Source organism: Podarcis vaucheri (genome assembly GCF_965113315.1).
Source record: "Podarcis vaucheri genome assembly, chromosome: 2".
In the NCBI taxonomy this organism is placed as follows: domain Eukaryota; kingdom Metazoa; phylum Chordata; class Lepidosauria; order Squamata; family Lacertidae; genus Podarcis; species Podarcis vaucheri.
The window spans coordinates 110105397-110121718 of NC_138760.1; the positions used below are offsets into that span (position 1 = coordinate 110105397).

Here is a 16322-nt window from a genome sequence, read left to right on the forward strand (position 1 = left end):
AGATAATTAAACAGTCTGTCTGTAACCACTTAGAAAAGGAGTGCAGTTGCCAGGCGGAGATATATGAGGCAAGGTGTAAACTAGTGGAATTCCTTCCCTCAGGAATCTTGGCTGACTCTCTCATTTTTTGCCTTCAGGGGAGCACTGAAGACATTACTCTGTCCCCAGGCTTTTGGCTTGTTATAATTACTGCTTTCCCACTGCTCTTGTGCAATGCATAGTTTTAAACGTCTGCCTTTAAGCACTAACTATTTATCATCATATCTTACTGTACAAATTGTTTTAAATTGTTCTGACCTGCCTCGGAGCCACCTGGCTGTCAAAAGGCAGGACAGACATTTCAAAAATGAAAGGATAAAATACAACAAAAAACAATAAAGGTATGTCTGAGTTGCACCATTCAGACTGCAGTTTCACATGCTTAGTGTTTCCTATGCCTCCGCCTAGCCCTAAACTCCTCCTCAAGGAAAATTAACACTGGCTTTAAAAAATTGTGATTTTTCTCCCTGATGCACTCATTTTACGTGTGTGTGTGTGTGTGGAAAGAGAGAGAGAGAGAGAATCAGTGCTAAGTGTATGCGACAACAGCAGCAAGAATACTCATCGCGAAGTATTGGAAGACACAAGATCTACCCACCCTGGAAGGATGGCAGATGAAGGTGATGGACTACATGGAATTGGCGGAAATGACTGGCAGAATCCGAGACCAGGGAGAAGAGTCGGTGGAAGAAGACTGGAAAAAGTTTAAAGACTATTTACAGAAATATTGTAAAATTAAGGAATGCTAGAAGAATGTTGGAACGAAGTGATATGGCTTTAGTAGAAAGGTTATAAGGAATTAAGTACAAATAGATTAATAGAATATTAAAGGAAAAATAAGGCTGAAATGTGTTAAGATAATCATAGGATAGGAAACAGGGGAAGATGGAAAGGAATTGCTGAAATAATTAATAGAAGTGGAATACAAAAAGGGAGGTGTGAGGAGGTCATGGAAATATGTGAAAGAAAGATAAGATATTGAATTTTTTCCCCTTTTTTCTTTTTTCCCCCTCTTCTTTTCTTTGTTGATGTGTTTTTAAATTGTTTTTGTTTTGTCTTGTTAGTTTAATGTTTTAGTGTAAGGTAGTGTTTTTGTATTGTAATGTATTGTTTTTCTTTGTTTGTTTTTTGTAGTGTTTAAATTGTTGTAAAAGTAATAAATATTATTTTTTTAAAAAAAGAGAGAATCAGTGCTAAGTTTCTAGAAAAGAAATGCCAGAACTCAACATGAACACATTCCTTGTTTTCTTCAAATGGCAATGGCACCCACCTGAGAGGTGCCAGAACTGAGTTCCGGCGAGTTCCAGTAGTGGGGGGGGGGAGCCCTGTATATAATGGAGAACCATTCAGGCCTGTACACTGCCAAATTACACTTATGCATCACTAAACAAGAAGACGCAAGTTTGCAGAGAATTAGCTTGTGCTGATTTCTATGTAGAGGTGCACTTTTAGAAACAATTACTATAATTTAAATAGAAGTGAAGCTCATCTTGCCGTAGCTGGGAAGATGTGAGCAGGAGACCCTCTTTGCCTCCTAGGTCTGCTGCTCAGGTTGTCGCCGTCGATTGACAACTTCAAGACGCTGCACGTCTCCCCCGTCAGGTTCTTTATGCGACTGAATTTGGAACCCTGAGTGCATATCTGGCTGCCTCACCTCAAAAAGGATATTGCAGAGTTCAAAGGGGCTCAGGAAAGGACAAAAAATATGATTGAAGGGATGGGGTGGCTCTCCTATGAAGAAAGGTTGGGGCGTTTAGGACTAGTGGAGGGGTGAGAGGCTACATGATAGAAGTTTATAAAGTTATGCATGGCATAGAGAAAGCGGATAGATATAAGTTTTTCTCTCTCTCTCCTTGGATGGAAAGAGGTTGGATAGCCAGAATGGCAGATCAGGTTGATGGACTATGCTGAAATGGCAAAATTAACTGGCAAGCTCAGGAACCAAGAAGACAAGAATTTATTTATTTTTAAAAAAGGGAAATGTTTATAATGTATATACAAAATTACTGTAAACAGACTGAAACATTAGCAGGATTTTAAATGCGCTTGTAATGTACTAGAAATTACAGATAACTTAGAAAGATGAAAATTTCTCATCAATCTCTGCCTTTTGTCTTCTGGGTTTCTGGGGGTTTTCCTGTTGTTATTCTGTCTCTCACAGCTACAATAAACCTGCCATTAAAATTATGGACTGGTCATATCTTCGTCAGAGGGCAAACGGGGCAAATTTAGCAGGGGATCAAATACTTTCCCCCCTCACTCTATCTATCTATATATCTATCTATCATCTATCTATCTATCTATCAGAAGTTGGATAGCCATCTGCCATGGATGATTTAGTCGAGATTCCCTCTACAATTCTGATTCATAACACTAGAACCCAATGAAACATCCAATGAAATTGTGTGTTGGAAGATTCAAGGCGCCGCGCATAGTTCAATGATGGAAACCGCTCCCCTAGTGATGGCTGCCAACTTGGATGGCTTTAAAAAGAGGGCTAGAGATGAGAATGAGCTCATCAGTGGCTATGGTTTGCCTCCACTGTTGGATTTTGATCGGGGCAGTGGGTAGGGAGTGTGCACCACTCCTCTGATCAAACGTGCAGCCCCTCAAAGCTAAATTTTAATTTCCACAGCGGTGCAGAGACCAGTCGCAGGTCTCCAGCATCATGTTTGATTTGGCCCCAAGCCGTGGACTTTGGATCTTTGCACATTCCCAAGCAGGAAGCAAGGAAACAGAAAGACTCTTCTACCCATTGTGTGAATGCCAAACCCAAGCGTTCCATGACAACGTTTAATGTCACCTTTCAGCGCTTTGTTTGTTCAAGGGATTTGCATGTGGTATGAACTGCCTGGGAGGAAAAAGAATATACCTGCATAGGGAATTCTTTTTTTCAAAGCTGAATTCTATCTTAGATAAAACTAGAAACACTATTCAGGTTCTGACTTCCACAGCGTATTAAAATATTTTGTTAATTTTTTAAAAATGCTAATAATCAGATAATAAATGTGTATCAGTATCCTGTCTGCGATGTACATTTAAAACAGTATCATGACACCTCAAACACGCATGGATTCCCCCAAACAATCCTGGGTGCTCTGCAGATGTTTTGGAGTGTATTTCTGCCATCTCTGACCATGATGCTTTGGGCTAATGGGATGATGTGGTCCAAAACATCAGCGCAGAACCAGATTGGGAAAGGCTGGTTTTTGCCTGTAAGTCTCTGCAACACTGAGCTCGTATGGAATGGATGCAATGAAGACCACCCAGCTGTGCGAAAGAAGCATTGTACAGTGGTGCCTCAGGTTAAGTACTTAATTCATTCTGGAGGTCTGTTCTTAACCTGAAACTGTTCTTAACCTGAAGCACCACTTTAGCTAATGGGTCCTCCTGCTGCCGCCACGCCGCCAAAGCACAATTTCTGTTCTCATCCTGCAGCAAAGTTCTTAACCCAAGGTATTATTTCTGGGTTAGTGGAGTCTGTAACCTGAAGCATCTGTAACCTGAAGCGTACGTAACCTGAGGTACCACTGTACTACTGTTTGTACCTTTGCAGAAGAATATGGGGCAGCTACAGAGATACCATTATGGGACACGGGTGGTGCTGTAGCCTAAACCACAGTGCCTAGGACTTGCCGATCAGAAGGTCGGCAGTTTGAATCCCCGTGACGGGGTGAGCTCCCGTTGCTCAGTCCCTGCTCCTGCCAACCTAGCAGCTCGAAAGCACGTCAAAGTGCAAGTAGATAAATAGGTACTGCTCCGGCGGGAGTTAAACAGTGTTTCTGTGCGCTGCTCTGGTTCGCCAGAAGCGGCTTAGTCATGCTGGCCACATGATCCGGAAGCTGTACACCGGCTCCCTCGGTCAATAGAGCGAGATGAGCGCACAACCCCAGAATCGTCCGCAACTGGACCTAACGGTAAGGGGTCCCTTTACCTTTACCTTTACCAAGATACCATTAGGACCAAAATAAGAGGTGCAGTTACCCCCCCCAAAAAAAAAACTATCACCTCCCCACCCACAAGATTCACGCATAAGAGCACTCTCCCTCCCTGTGGTTTCCAGAAACCGGTACAGTGGTCCCTCGAATTACAAACGCCTCAGGTTACAAATGCTTCAGGTTACAAACTCCGCTAACCTGGAAGAATTACCTCAAATTGAGAACTTTGCCTCAGGATGAGAACGGAAATTGTGTGCTGGCGGCGCAGTGGCAGGAAGAGGCCCCATTAGCGAAAGCACGCCTCTAGTTAAGAACAGTTTCAGGTTAAGAACGGACCTCCGGATCGAATTAAGTTCATAACTAGAGGTACCACTGTATTCCCAATCATTGCTGCCTCCAACTGGAGGGCCTTCTCCACCCGCCCTGTGGAATGCCCTCCCATCAGATGTCAAGGAAATAAGCAACTATCTGACTTTTAGAAGCCATCTGAAGGCAGCCCTGTTTAGGGAGGTTTTTAATGTTTGATGCTTTATCGTGTTCAGTTGGGAGCTGCCCAGAGTAGCTGGGGAAACCCAGCCAGATGGGCGGGGTATGAATAAATTATTATTATTATTATTATTATTATTATTATTATTATTAGGCAGAGCACAGGTATCATGGCTAGTAGCCATTGATAGCTTTATCCTTGCCTAATCCTCTTTTGAAGCCATCCCTGCAGCTATCCCTGCAGGAGGGAGTTCCATAGATTAACTATGCTCTGTGTAAAGAGTGTCTGTGTCCTGAATCTTGCACCATTCACATTAGATGTCTACAAGTTCTGGTGCTGTGAAAGAAGGAGAACAACTTTTACAGGCAGTGACCATTTCAGGCATGTCTGATGGGTGCGCAACTGCACACATGCATGTTGCGCTGAACCCGGAAGTGGCCCAACAATGTCACAGAAAAGGGTGGGGCAGCAGCAGAATGGGGCGTTTGCAGGCTTTTTCAATGGTGTTTAAAATACAGTGGTACCTTGGGTTAGGTACTTGATTCGTTCTGGAGTTCTTAACCTGAAACTGTTCTTAACCTGAAGCACCACTTTAGCTAATGGGGCCTCCTGCTGCTGCGCGCCGCTGGAGCATGATTTCTGTTCTCATCCTGAAGCAAAGTTCTTAACCTGAGCTAATAGTTCTGGGTTAGCGGAGTCTGTAACCTGAAGCGTATGTAACCCGAGGTACCACTGTATATGCCATTTCACTTAACAGTGTGGTGACTTGGAACGTTATTGGGAGTTGCCTGTGCTTTCATTATGAGGTGGCCGACGATTGCTCTGCCACCTTCCCTCTCCCTCTTCTGCTCACCCCCTTGCTGACTGTAAAATTGTTTGCGGGAGATTGTGGGGCGAGTGAAGCTGAGAAAACAGTGGCATCTGTTAAGACCACCTCCTGAGTTTCTGATAGAGGTGAGCTTTCTTGAATTGAGGGCTTCCGGATTCTCAGCTTAGCCGTGACAACACTGTACTAAGCCCATTGGCAACGGACGGGACGAAGATAGGCCTCGTTGTGTGAGCGGAAAACCACATTACCGTTTGCGCCTTGGCAAGAGAAAGAGGGCAGTGATGTGGTTTAGTGCTGGGGAGGATGAAGTGCTGTTTGGGCCCTGTAGAGAAAAATAGGATCTGGATGAGATCGACCTTTGACGTGATCCAGCAGGGCTCTTCTGCTGTTTTTGGGAGGAACACAAAGAGGTTTAAAGACTCTCTCAAGGCAAAGCTTTGAAAATGTAGTATAAACACTGACAACTGGGAAACACTGGCCTGGAAGTGCTACAATTGGAGAACTAAGTACAAAAGGGAGAAATGTGCTAAGAGGAAGGCTTATGTCCCCACTGTGGAAGGACATGTGGATCCAGAATTGTCCTCCACAGTACCTTATGGACTTACTGTTAAAACTGTGTTCATGGAAGACAATCTTACTCAGCCACGAGTGATCGAAGAAGAAGAAGAAGAAGAAGGGAGGAAAACACAGCTTTCAAGGGGAAAGGGAGGAAAACCAGACAGGTTACAGAGCCGCAAGGCTTTCTGATGCATTTTAAAAACAGATTATTTAAAATTATTTTTTTAAAAAAAATTAAGGACAGCCAAGTGCTCCTGTTTTGGAATGGTATGATAGCAGAGGAAGGCTCTGCTTCTGGAGATGGCAGGAGGGGGGAATGTATTTCACAACTAATGTTGAATGTATTTTAATCTTTACATAACATTTATATACCTGCAGAGAGAGGAATTTAGCCCTCGGCTGTTTTGCATTTAATAAGACGTTTAAATAAATCAATAAATGAGAAACCATGGGATTATGTGCAATCTGAATTATTAAAAAGAACAATAAATATATAACACACACACCACACCCAGCGTGACCACATTATTTCGCAACCTGAGATAGAAAATCCCACAAGTGTCACTCCTTGGGAGTAAAAGTTCAGCAATAATAAATTTAAAATAAAAAACCTTTTGCCGTCCCTTTCATGACCCCTCAAAACTGGCTGCCTGAGGCAGTCACCTTTGTCTAATGTATGGAAGTGAGAGCTGGACCATAAAGAAGGCTGATCGCCGAAGAATTGATGCTTTTGAATTCTGGCGCTGGAGGCGACTCTTGAGAGTCCCATGGACTGCAAGAAGATCAAACCTCTCCATTCTGAAGGAAATCAGCCCTGAGTGCTCACTGGAAGGACAGATCCTGAAGCTGAGGCTCCAATACTTTGGCCACCTCATGAGAAGAGAAGACTCCCTGGAAAAGACCCTGATGTTGGGAAAGATGGAGGGCACAAGGAGAAGGGGTTGACAGAGGACGAGATGGTTAGACAGTGTTCTTGAAGCTACCAGCATGAGTTTGACCAAACTGCAGGAGGCAGTGGAAGACAGGAGTGCCTGGCGTGCTCTGGTCCATGGGGTCACAAAGAGTCGGACACGACTAAACGACTAAACAACAACAAAGGATGGTGCTGACCGGCTGTGAGCAGAGATCTAGCTTGGTAGGCATCCTCTTTTGAGATGTATGGCATTGTAGAGACAAAGGTGGTTAAAATGTCAGGCTAGGACTCAGGAGACCCAGGTTTGAGTCCCTGCTCAGCTATGAAGTTCACTGGGCAACCTGGGACTAGTCACTCATTCTCAGCTTAATGTATCATACTGGGTTATTGTGAAGATTATAGTGGAACAGATAATTATAGCTGTCACCTTGAGCTTCTAAGAGAAAGGGTGGGAAATCAATACAATCATAATAAACTCACTTCCCCATTGTTTGCCACTCAAGAGTCATTCACACAGCAAAATAATGTCCTTCTCTCTGTCTCTGTCTCACAAAGATAAACAGCAACCGAAAATCCTCTTATTTATAGTACTTAGCTCTATAGCTCTCAATTTTTCATCTTCTCAACCTCATCCCATTTGTGCATCATTTTATTATTTGTTCTTTTCAAAGTCTGCATGAAAATTCGTATGTAGTTTCATGCAAATTTCTCCTACTACATGCAAGTGTTGTGCGTGATTTTGCCTAAAATATGCATTCGGCGGCACATGTGTTTGTTGCAGAACTACACTGCCAAATTTGGACAAGTGTGAATTTCAAAGGGTTAGGTGTGTCTTTGGTTCACACAGGTTGAGGAAGTATAAACTGCATGAATGTGCTTTAAAGTGCAAATTGGCTTAATCTTCCTCTCCCTGCTCTACAGCTGCTATTTTTATCGTTCAATTAGATGTCTTGTTAAATCAAGACCACTGACCTTTTTTTGCTTTCAACAGGTCGGCTGGTGACATTTGACAAGCTTCTGTACATATTTTGTTACATTGGAACGAAAGGATGAGGGTGACAGGTAAGAAACGAGGCCCTTTTTCCCCCCTGAGGCAAAAATGCCTCAGGACATTTTCTTTATATTCTCACATGCCTCACCTTGGTGTCAGTTTCTCACCCGTTGCCAGGTACAACATTGTAGAAAGTTCAGCAAGGAAAATGGGGTGGGAGCAGGTAACACCGTCCCCGGGGCAACTCTACAAATGTTGGAAGATTTAGGACAGACAAGCAGACAAAAGAAAGCATCTCTTCACGCAGTGCATAGGTAAACTATAGATTCTGCTCCTGCAAGAGGTAGTGATGGTCAACAACTTTCGTGGCTTTAAAGGAGAGTTGGACAAATTAGCAGAGATTCCTGCATTGCAGAAGCTTGGACTAGAGTTGGGTCCCTTCCAACTCTAAGCTTCTATGATTCTTCTCGGTCCAGTATACCTGAAGGAGCATCTCCACCTCCATCATTCTGCCTGGACACTGAGGTCCAGTGCCGAGGGCCTTCTGGCGGTTCCCTCACTGTGAGAAGCCAAGCTACAGGGAACCAGGCAGACGGCCTTCTCGGTAGTGGCGCCCGGCCTGTGGAACGGCCTCCCATCAGATGTCAAAGAGAAAAATAACTACTAAACTTTTAGAAGACATCTGAAGGCAGCCCTGCTTAGGGAAGCTTTTAATGTTTAATAGGTTATTGTATTTTAGTGTTTTGTTGGACGCCAGCCAGAGTGGCTGGGGAAACCCAGCCAGATGGGCAGGGTATAAATAAATTATTATTATTATTATTATTATTATTATTATTATTAGGCACATAAGAATAACCAGGAAGGCAATGCCATAGTCAAGAGGCAGTAATGCTTCCAAACATCAGTTGCTGGAAACCACAGCACAGGAGGGAGGAGTGCTGTTGTACTAGGCCCTGAAACACCATCACAAAACCAGTTGCTGGGACTCACAAGCAGGGAAAATACTGTTCCACTCATGGCTTGCTTGCACTCTTTCCATGGCCCAATTTGGTTGGCCACTTTGAGAATAAGATGCTGGACTAGACGGGCATTTAGCCTGATCCAGGAGAATTCTTATTATGTTCTTCTTATGTTGAAAGCCAGCTACATCTAGCCGTGGCGACATGTGCAGATGGCCAGGAACAAAAACAAAACCCACCACCCTCTAGAAAATGCAGCCTTTATAGCCAAGGCACCATTTCGCTCTCCAAAGAGATCAGCGCTCCATCCATTACTACAAACTTCAAATCTCCATCAAACCATCGTCTGGGTGCTGTGATGGATCTAAATGCCCGTTATGCATAGCGTTTAGTTTTTATATTATGTTGGAAGCCCAGAGTGGCTGGGGCAACCCAGTCAGATGGGTGGGGAATAAATTAATAATAATAATAATAATAATAATAATAATAATAATAATAATAATGCCCTTATGGACAAAGTATCACTTCTTCTTTTTTAAAAAAAAAATTTACAATTTACAATTTTATATATTTCAATAATTTTACAATCATTTTAAGATTTCAAAACTCGGCTTCCTTCCCCCTCCTTCCTTAAATTTATTTTTTAAATATATTTTCTGCATATTCCAAATTAACTTAACTTAATCACTTCTTCATCTTTAGATGTATACGCTTATAAACCTGCAGGTTATTACAGTAATCCTGCCAGTGTTCTTATCTGTTTACAATTTGTTTGTAAATATTGAATAAACCATTTCCATTCTTCTATTTTTTAAAAAAATGTGATATTGATTTTTCCGGTAGGTTTCGCCATTTCTGCGTATTCAAAAAGTTTTTGTATCCATTCCTTCTTTCGTCGGGATTTCTTCTTCTTTCCATTTTTGAGCAAAAAACATTCTTGCCTCTGTAGCTGCAGATGAAGTGTGACTTCTTGCCTAGTTAGGGCTCTTTACGATTTCACAATGGGCAAATATAAATCCTTCGTTAAATCAAACCTCCTCTGCAACTGGAATGTGCCCCAGCAAGCTCCTCATTGTGAGTGGTGGCTCCTTGATTTAGTTCATTGTCTCGACTTCTGAGACCCACCCAGAGAGTGGGAACTAGCTGGTCCAGTAGGCGATGACTTCTGAATGACTACCATCCTATGAAGACTTGCGCTGTCATCCAGCTTTTAAAGCTGGACTGATTTGCAGACTTGGGGTTGGGCTCTTGCTTGTTTGCTCAGGAACGCGCCCAGCCTTATCCTTCTGCCTTGCTGCCGGCAGTCTGTCCACCTGCTCTGCTCCTACCTTCCACCTGACCCCCTCGTCTCCCTTCTGACTCAGGTTTGCTGCGAATCCTGGTCGTGGCGTTCACCTTGGCCACAACTTGGCTTTTTGTCAACACCTATTTCAGCCACACTGGCATGAAATCCATCAGCCTGAGGAGCTGGCTGGGTGAGTAAGTTGTGATTGTAACCAGAGCACTTTTCCCCCTCCTGCTGAGCTTTCCCTCCTTTGCACCTGAGAGAGCAGCCAGAGGGCAAGGATCTCTCTTGCAGCTTCCCACACCTCCAAAATTGAAAGCAGGCCCAAGATCTTCACCTGATAGTTCCGTGGGGTTGCCAGGTCACAACCCGAAGGAAGCACGTGTGTTGTTTCCTTTGACAGCCACAAAGCAGAATTCAGGTGGGATTTTTGTTTTTGGGGGCATCACCACTTCCCAGCAGCCCCAGCCAGAGTACTGGGTTGTTGGAAGCTGTCTGTTATGTACTGAGTTGAATAGGATCCAAAATGCAGCAGTCTGATTGGTCCTAGAACAATAGGATTCAGAATGCAGCAGTCTGATTGGTCCTAGAACAATAGGATCCAGAAGGCAGCAGTCTGATTGGTCCACAGGAGCCACCCAATCCAGCTCCAGGTGAAAGTGAAATCGCAACCTGATTGGCCTACAGGAGAATCCCGGAATTAGCCAATCACGTGGGGCCCATTGTGTAAATAATGTATATAAAGCAGACATTCTGGGGGAACTTCCATTCCTCCTCACCACTATGAGCTGAATAAAGAGCATGAAATCCATTCTCGATTCCGAGTATATTTCCCTGTCCTACACAAAGCAGGCTTGTCCATGAGGCAAGGCTGGGGCAGCTGCCGTTTCTGCTGAGCTCTTGGGAGCTCTCACTGAAATCTCACAAGATCTCACGCACTCTGTGAGATCTCGCCAGAACCCGCTGTCGTCCTCATTGCTTTTGCAAGCGCCACCATATGACCCGGTAAGGGGGATGGCAATGGGGCAGCACCTTCCCATCTCATCTCAGGTGGAGAAATGGGATGCGCCACCCTGGTCCTACCAGGTCCCAGCTAAAATGAATGGGGCCGGTTGTGGCTCTTCCCCTGGTCCCATTCATTTCAGTGTGTCTTCAATAAGATAATTCCCCAGAGGATTGTGTGTAAGGGCCGAGAACAGACAAGGGGGACATTTGAGCCTCCGGATATTACTGAACTACACTTCCCATGATCCCTGACCATTGGCCATGCTTGCAGGGGCTGATGGGAGTTGTAGTTCAGAACACCTCGAGTGCCAAAATTTCCCCACACCTGGCCTAGAACAAGGCTAAGCCAGCAACGGCAAACATTATTGTGCCAAATTCATGATGAGTACACTTGAGTGTTCAAGGAAACCAGCGAGGAAGACCGAGGGAGTGGGGGCTTTTCTTTCCTCGTCACAAATTTGTTGCTACCTTGTATAAATATCTGCATGAAACAACCAAGACTTTTCATTCTGCTTTTGTCTCCTTGCCATCTCTGCAGGTAGCGGAGTGAAGCCAACCAGTGAGTACATTGCCTTTGTGTTCAACTCCGTTGTATAACCTGATATTTATTAACTGTTCTCTGGAGCTCAGGGTGAAGGATGAATATCTACAACTGTCTCAAGACTATGTAGAGCAGAGTACATAACCATATAGATGTCAGCTTCATGTGGATGCCTAGCTGGACATCGAGGACTTACATTAATTTATGTATATGTTTAACTTCAGATGCATTTACTCATAGTTACTCTGTCTGCAATGGGAACTAATGGTGTGTTCCACCTGACTATTAGTATTTTTCCTTTTTATTTTTTTCCTAATAATCCTCTCACCCCTTCCTTTCCTCTGCTAGATATGCACATAAAAAAATATTTTTTTAAAAAATGATATTAGTGCTGTGATGCAAACTGCAGGTTGGATTTTCTTTTTCCTTGTCAGAAAAGCACATTGTCCGGCATAAATGCGGCAACCAAAGACCCTGCCCCAGCCATAGTTTCGCCTTCAGAATCACTAGCGGCGCAGCCAATGTGGTCGGACCTTCAATGTGCTTCGACAATGTTAAGTAAGTTCTGTGCAATGGTGCAGCACATTATGCACCACCATGTGTCCATGCTTCATGAAGTAGCCTGTGCTGCCCTGGAAGGCTCTAAAAGAGGGTGGGGCAAATTCATGGAAGAGAAGGCTGTCTTCTGCTCTCACCGCGAGAGGCAGCATGCCAGTCTGAATGCCAGTTGATGGAAATCCCAGGTGGTTTTTTAATGGGCACCAGACACTGTGAGAACAGGATAGTGAGCCAGATGAGCCTTTGGCCTGACCTCGGATTGCCACACGCCCGGAATTTCCTGGGCATAGCTGGAATACAAGAGAGAGCCAGTGTGGTGTAGTGGTTACGAGCGATAGACTCGTAATCTGGTGAACCGGGTTCGCGTCTCCGCTCCTCCACATGCAGCTGCTGGGTGACCTTGGGCCAGTCACACTTCTCTGAAGTCTCTCAGCCTCACTCACCTCACAGAGTGTTTGTTGTGGGGGAGGAAGGGAAAGGAGAATGTTAGCCGCTTGGAGACTCCTTAGGGTAGTGATAAAGCGGGATATCAAATCTAAACTCTTCTTCCTCTTCTTCGTAGGCTCAACAACTTTGCCCCCCCACACACACACACACACAGTGCAACAACTTTTGTCTCCGCATTTTCACTTTTTGAAACATGGCAAACCTACCTGACCCAGCAGAGCTTTTCTTCCAGTAATAAGATTTTTATTAAAGTTTCCCATACTGCAAAAAGATAAGAGCTACAAAAAATACAGGTAGAACAAACAGAAGGTGGAGTCCTCTCTTAAGGGTTGTTCTTAGGCCTTGCCACCCACAGAAGGGAGGAGTTCACCTGGGATATTTCCTTTCTCCTCCCAGACTCTCATCCTGGATGACTGACATTTCCCCACCTCCCACCCAGGGCTCTCCATCAACCATCTACTGCCCCCTTGAGTATGCAACCCAGCAGGACTATCTGTATAGCCCTATATGCCTAATTCCCCCTCCCTTTCTTCCTCTTCTTCTTCTTTTACAGGGTGTTAAGCAGCATAAAAAATAACGTTGGTCGGGGTTTAAACATTGCGCTTGTCAATGGTGAGTTGTTGTTTTTTAAGGGGTCAACCGTTCACACAGTTCCCCCCTGTTCTTTGGGTTCCTTTTTAATGTTTCTTTTTGCAGTGACTGCACGAACGTGACATCTGCACCGTGCATCTAAAGTGCTCTTATACCACTTTAACAGTTCCAGCTTCCCCCCATGGAATCCTGGGAATTGTAGCTTGTTAAGGGTGCTGGGATATGCAGCTCTGTGAGGTGGGTCGCCTAACAATTTTCAGCACCCTTAACAAACTACCCTTCCCAGGGTTCTTTGGGGGGAAACCAGGACTGTTAAAGTGGCAGAAGTGTGCTTCAACTTCCTGATGTCGATGTGACCTGACACTTCCTACTGTGTCAGGAACTCAGGTGTCTCTCTGGGATGCCTGTTAACTTCAGAAGTAGAAATCATAGTTTTGCAGGGAGGGGAGTGGTAGGGGGTCTTTAGCAGAGGATGCTAAGCACTCCACGCAATTGCAATTCTCCAGATTCTTTGATGGAATCCATAAGTGATGCAAAGGACATTCAGATCCTACAGACTGGACCTGTTTAGCAGTGGCACACAGCACTGCCCTTGTAGGGCTGTACCACCTCTCAAACCATGGGGGAGATTGCCTGCTTGAATGTGCCTCCACATCAGAGCTACCATGTAGCTGGAAACCTTGACATTGGCTCTCTTAGAGGACCAATAAGAGGACCATGTCTGTTTCCTGTCCGCAAAAAGCAGCAGGTTCTAACCCTTTAGGTGTCCCCATCCTGGCGCTGCCAGATTCCAACTCCCATTGGTCCCAACCAGCACAGCCAACAACCAGGGATGATGGGAGTTGTAGTCCAGCGTTATCTAAAGGGCCACCGGCACTTTATTCCTGCTGTAAAGTTGGTGAATGACTAATGACTGGTCATCCACCAACTGTGGCGGTCCAGGCTTAATTAGGAAACAGGGCATTTCCCAGGGATTCAGCCCATCTAAAAGGCATGCAGTGGCATAGTGTGGCAGGGACCAGGAGGGGAAGGGCCCCAGGCACAAAATTCTGAAAGGGTACAACTATGCTCCCCCACACAGGCTCCGGCTTCTGCGGAGATCCCTGCCCTGGCCTGGCAAAAGCGGCAGAACAGCACAGGCCCACGATGAGTGGGCCCAGACAGAGGGAGGTAGGCAATGCCTAACCCCAGTGTAGCCCGGCCCACTGCTCCTCTCAGTAGGTACTGGGGGGGGGGTTTAAGGGCCACAGTGGCTGGCTGGGCTCCCCCCTGTGTGGGCAGGCAGCACAGCACAGTCCCGCTTGGCTGCGGGGGAGGGGGCACTATGGCAGCGGCTTGCCTGCCACGGGTCCTGACAACCCACGCTATGCCACTGGCTTTCTGATATGGAAACCCTGTCCTCTAGCCCAAAGCATGCCAATATTCTTATTTTTAATGACATCTTGCATCTTTTCAGAAGAACCCTCCTTTACACATTTTTTTTGAGGGGAGGGGTAGAACACATATTTTGAAAGCTGAATATATTAAATGTTACTTTAGCTTGATCTGCAGGCACATGCGGTAGGGGAAAGTCCGTAACTGTACCTGGGGATCTCTGCAGCCTCAGCTGCCAGACAGTTGACTGATGCTGGGATAGGGTGGGGTTTGGTATCCAGAAGGTGAACAATGTTTTTGGTGTCTGGCGGCTCAGTGCGAAACCGGTTTTCAAGAAGCTCCAGTCTAGCCAACTCTTCATGTTTGCAGTTCTCAGTTCCTGGAGCAAAAAAAATTAAAATAAATCAGTCCAAACTATTTCATTGTCCCTTTTCACTCTGGTTTGCGTTCCATCCGGGTGGTCCACAATGACGCTCCACGCCACACACCCTTTTCCAATCTAGGCTGACGTGGAAGTCGAGCACTGGAACACGGATGGAAGCATGCCTCTCCTTTATTCTGCAATAAAACCGAGCCGATCCCTTCTTCTCATAAAATTTAAAGATAAGTGCTTTGACCTTGAGAAAACAGCATGGCAGCTGGCAGGCGCAATGGGAAGTGGGCACCATTCATGTCTGAAGGAAAACGTGTTTGGTGAGCTGCAGATAACACAAACACCCTTCTGTGTGTTACTTAGCACTATGTACTTTGCACAAAGGAAGCAGCCGGCAGGCCATGAGAGGCAACTGCAAATGCTGTTAATGTAAAGGGGAATGTTTTTTAGACCATCGTTTTTGGACCTTGGGTTGCCCTGGTTATAAAGACTTCTTTCCTGTTCATCCATTTACAGTGGTACCTCTGGTTAAGTACTTAATTTGTTCTGGAGATCTGTTCTTAACCTGAAACTGTTCTTAACCTGAGGAACCACTTTAGCTAATGGGGCCTCCCGCTGCTGCCGTGCCGCCGGAGCACAATTTCTGTTCTCATTCTGAAGCAAAGTTCTTAACCTGAGGTACTATTTCTGGGTGAGCGGAGTCTGTAACCTGAAGCGTCTGTAACCTGAAGCGTCTGTAACCCGAGGTACCACTGTATTGAGTCTCGGTAGACAGCTCCCCTTGAACCTGGCTAACAATGGCTGCTTCTGGGAAGTCAAGAACCCCCGGGGCCGTCCTCCTGCTGAGAGAATAGAGCAGGGGAACCCTGCCCTGCCCTGTGGGCCAGATCCTTATTGTGTTTATTTATTCAACAAAACGTGCATACTGCTTGATGGTGTTGGTGGGGAGCCCTCTGAATGGTTTACAACAATATAAAATAAAACACGGGGAAATTATCAATGAAAGTCCAGTTTAAAATCAGGTATTTAAAGCGTTCAAAAGATGGTTAAAACCAACGGTTGCTAAAAAGAAATAAAACACATGTCATTTGCCCGAACAAAAATGTTTTAAGCAGGCACCAGAAAGAATACAGCAATGGCACTTGCCTGATGTCCCCAGGCGGGGAATTCTAAAGTGTGGGTGATGCGCACTCAGAGATGGATTTCTTACAAGTGCAGAAGGGGCATTAGGTGATGTGTTTAACGATACCAGTTCTGCAGATCAAAGTGGTCAAGCAGGTATATACTATCCTGCATCCTGCAGGCCCTTTGGCAACCTTGAGAGGTGGGTGGCACAACCCATCTGTCAATCACCAGACTAGCGGATTGCCTCGCCCACATGTCAAAATTCATTGCGCAACACTTTCCAGGCGCTTGAGAACCGCAGCGTGAGAG

The 16322-nt window shown here is 45.1% G+C and overlaps 1 protein-coding gene and 1 long non-coding RNA gene across 2 annotated transcripts in view; one reads left to right on the top strand and one right to left on the bottom strand.

Annotated features, from left to right (window-relative positions):
- The window catches only part of LOC309525369, a 202092-nt gene that overhangs the window by 57507 nt on the left and 128263 nt on the right, over positions 1–16322 (bottom strand). The gene's annotated exons all lie outside the window — the stretch shown is intronic.
- Positions 1–16322, top strand: part of FAM3D (FAM3 metabolism regulating signaling molecule D) — a 38682-nt gene that overhangs the window by 11431 nt on the left and 10929 nt on the right. The window contains exons 2-6 of the mRNA XM_082210754.1: positions 7756–7826; positions 10079–10189; positions 11543–11563; positions 11980–12103; positions 13104–13162. Coding sequence (XP_082066880.1) covers positions 7814–7826; positions 10079–10189; positions 11543–11563; positions 11980–12103; positions 13104–13162 — 328 coding nt within the window. The 5' untranslated portion in view covers positions 7756–7813. The remainder of the gene's footprint in view (positions 1–7755; positions 7827–10078; positions 10190–11542; positions 11564–11979; positions 12104–13103; positions 13163–16322) is intronic.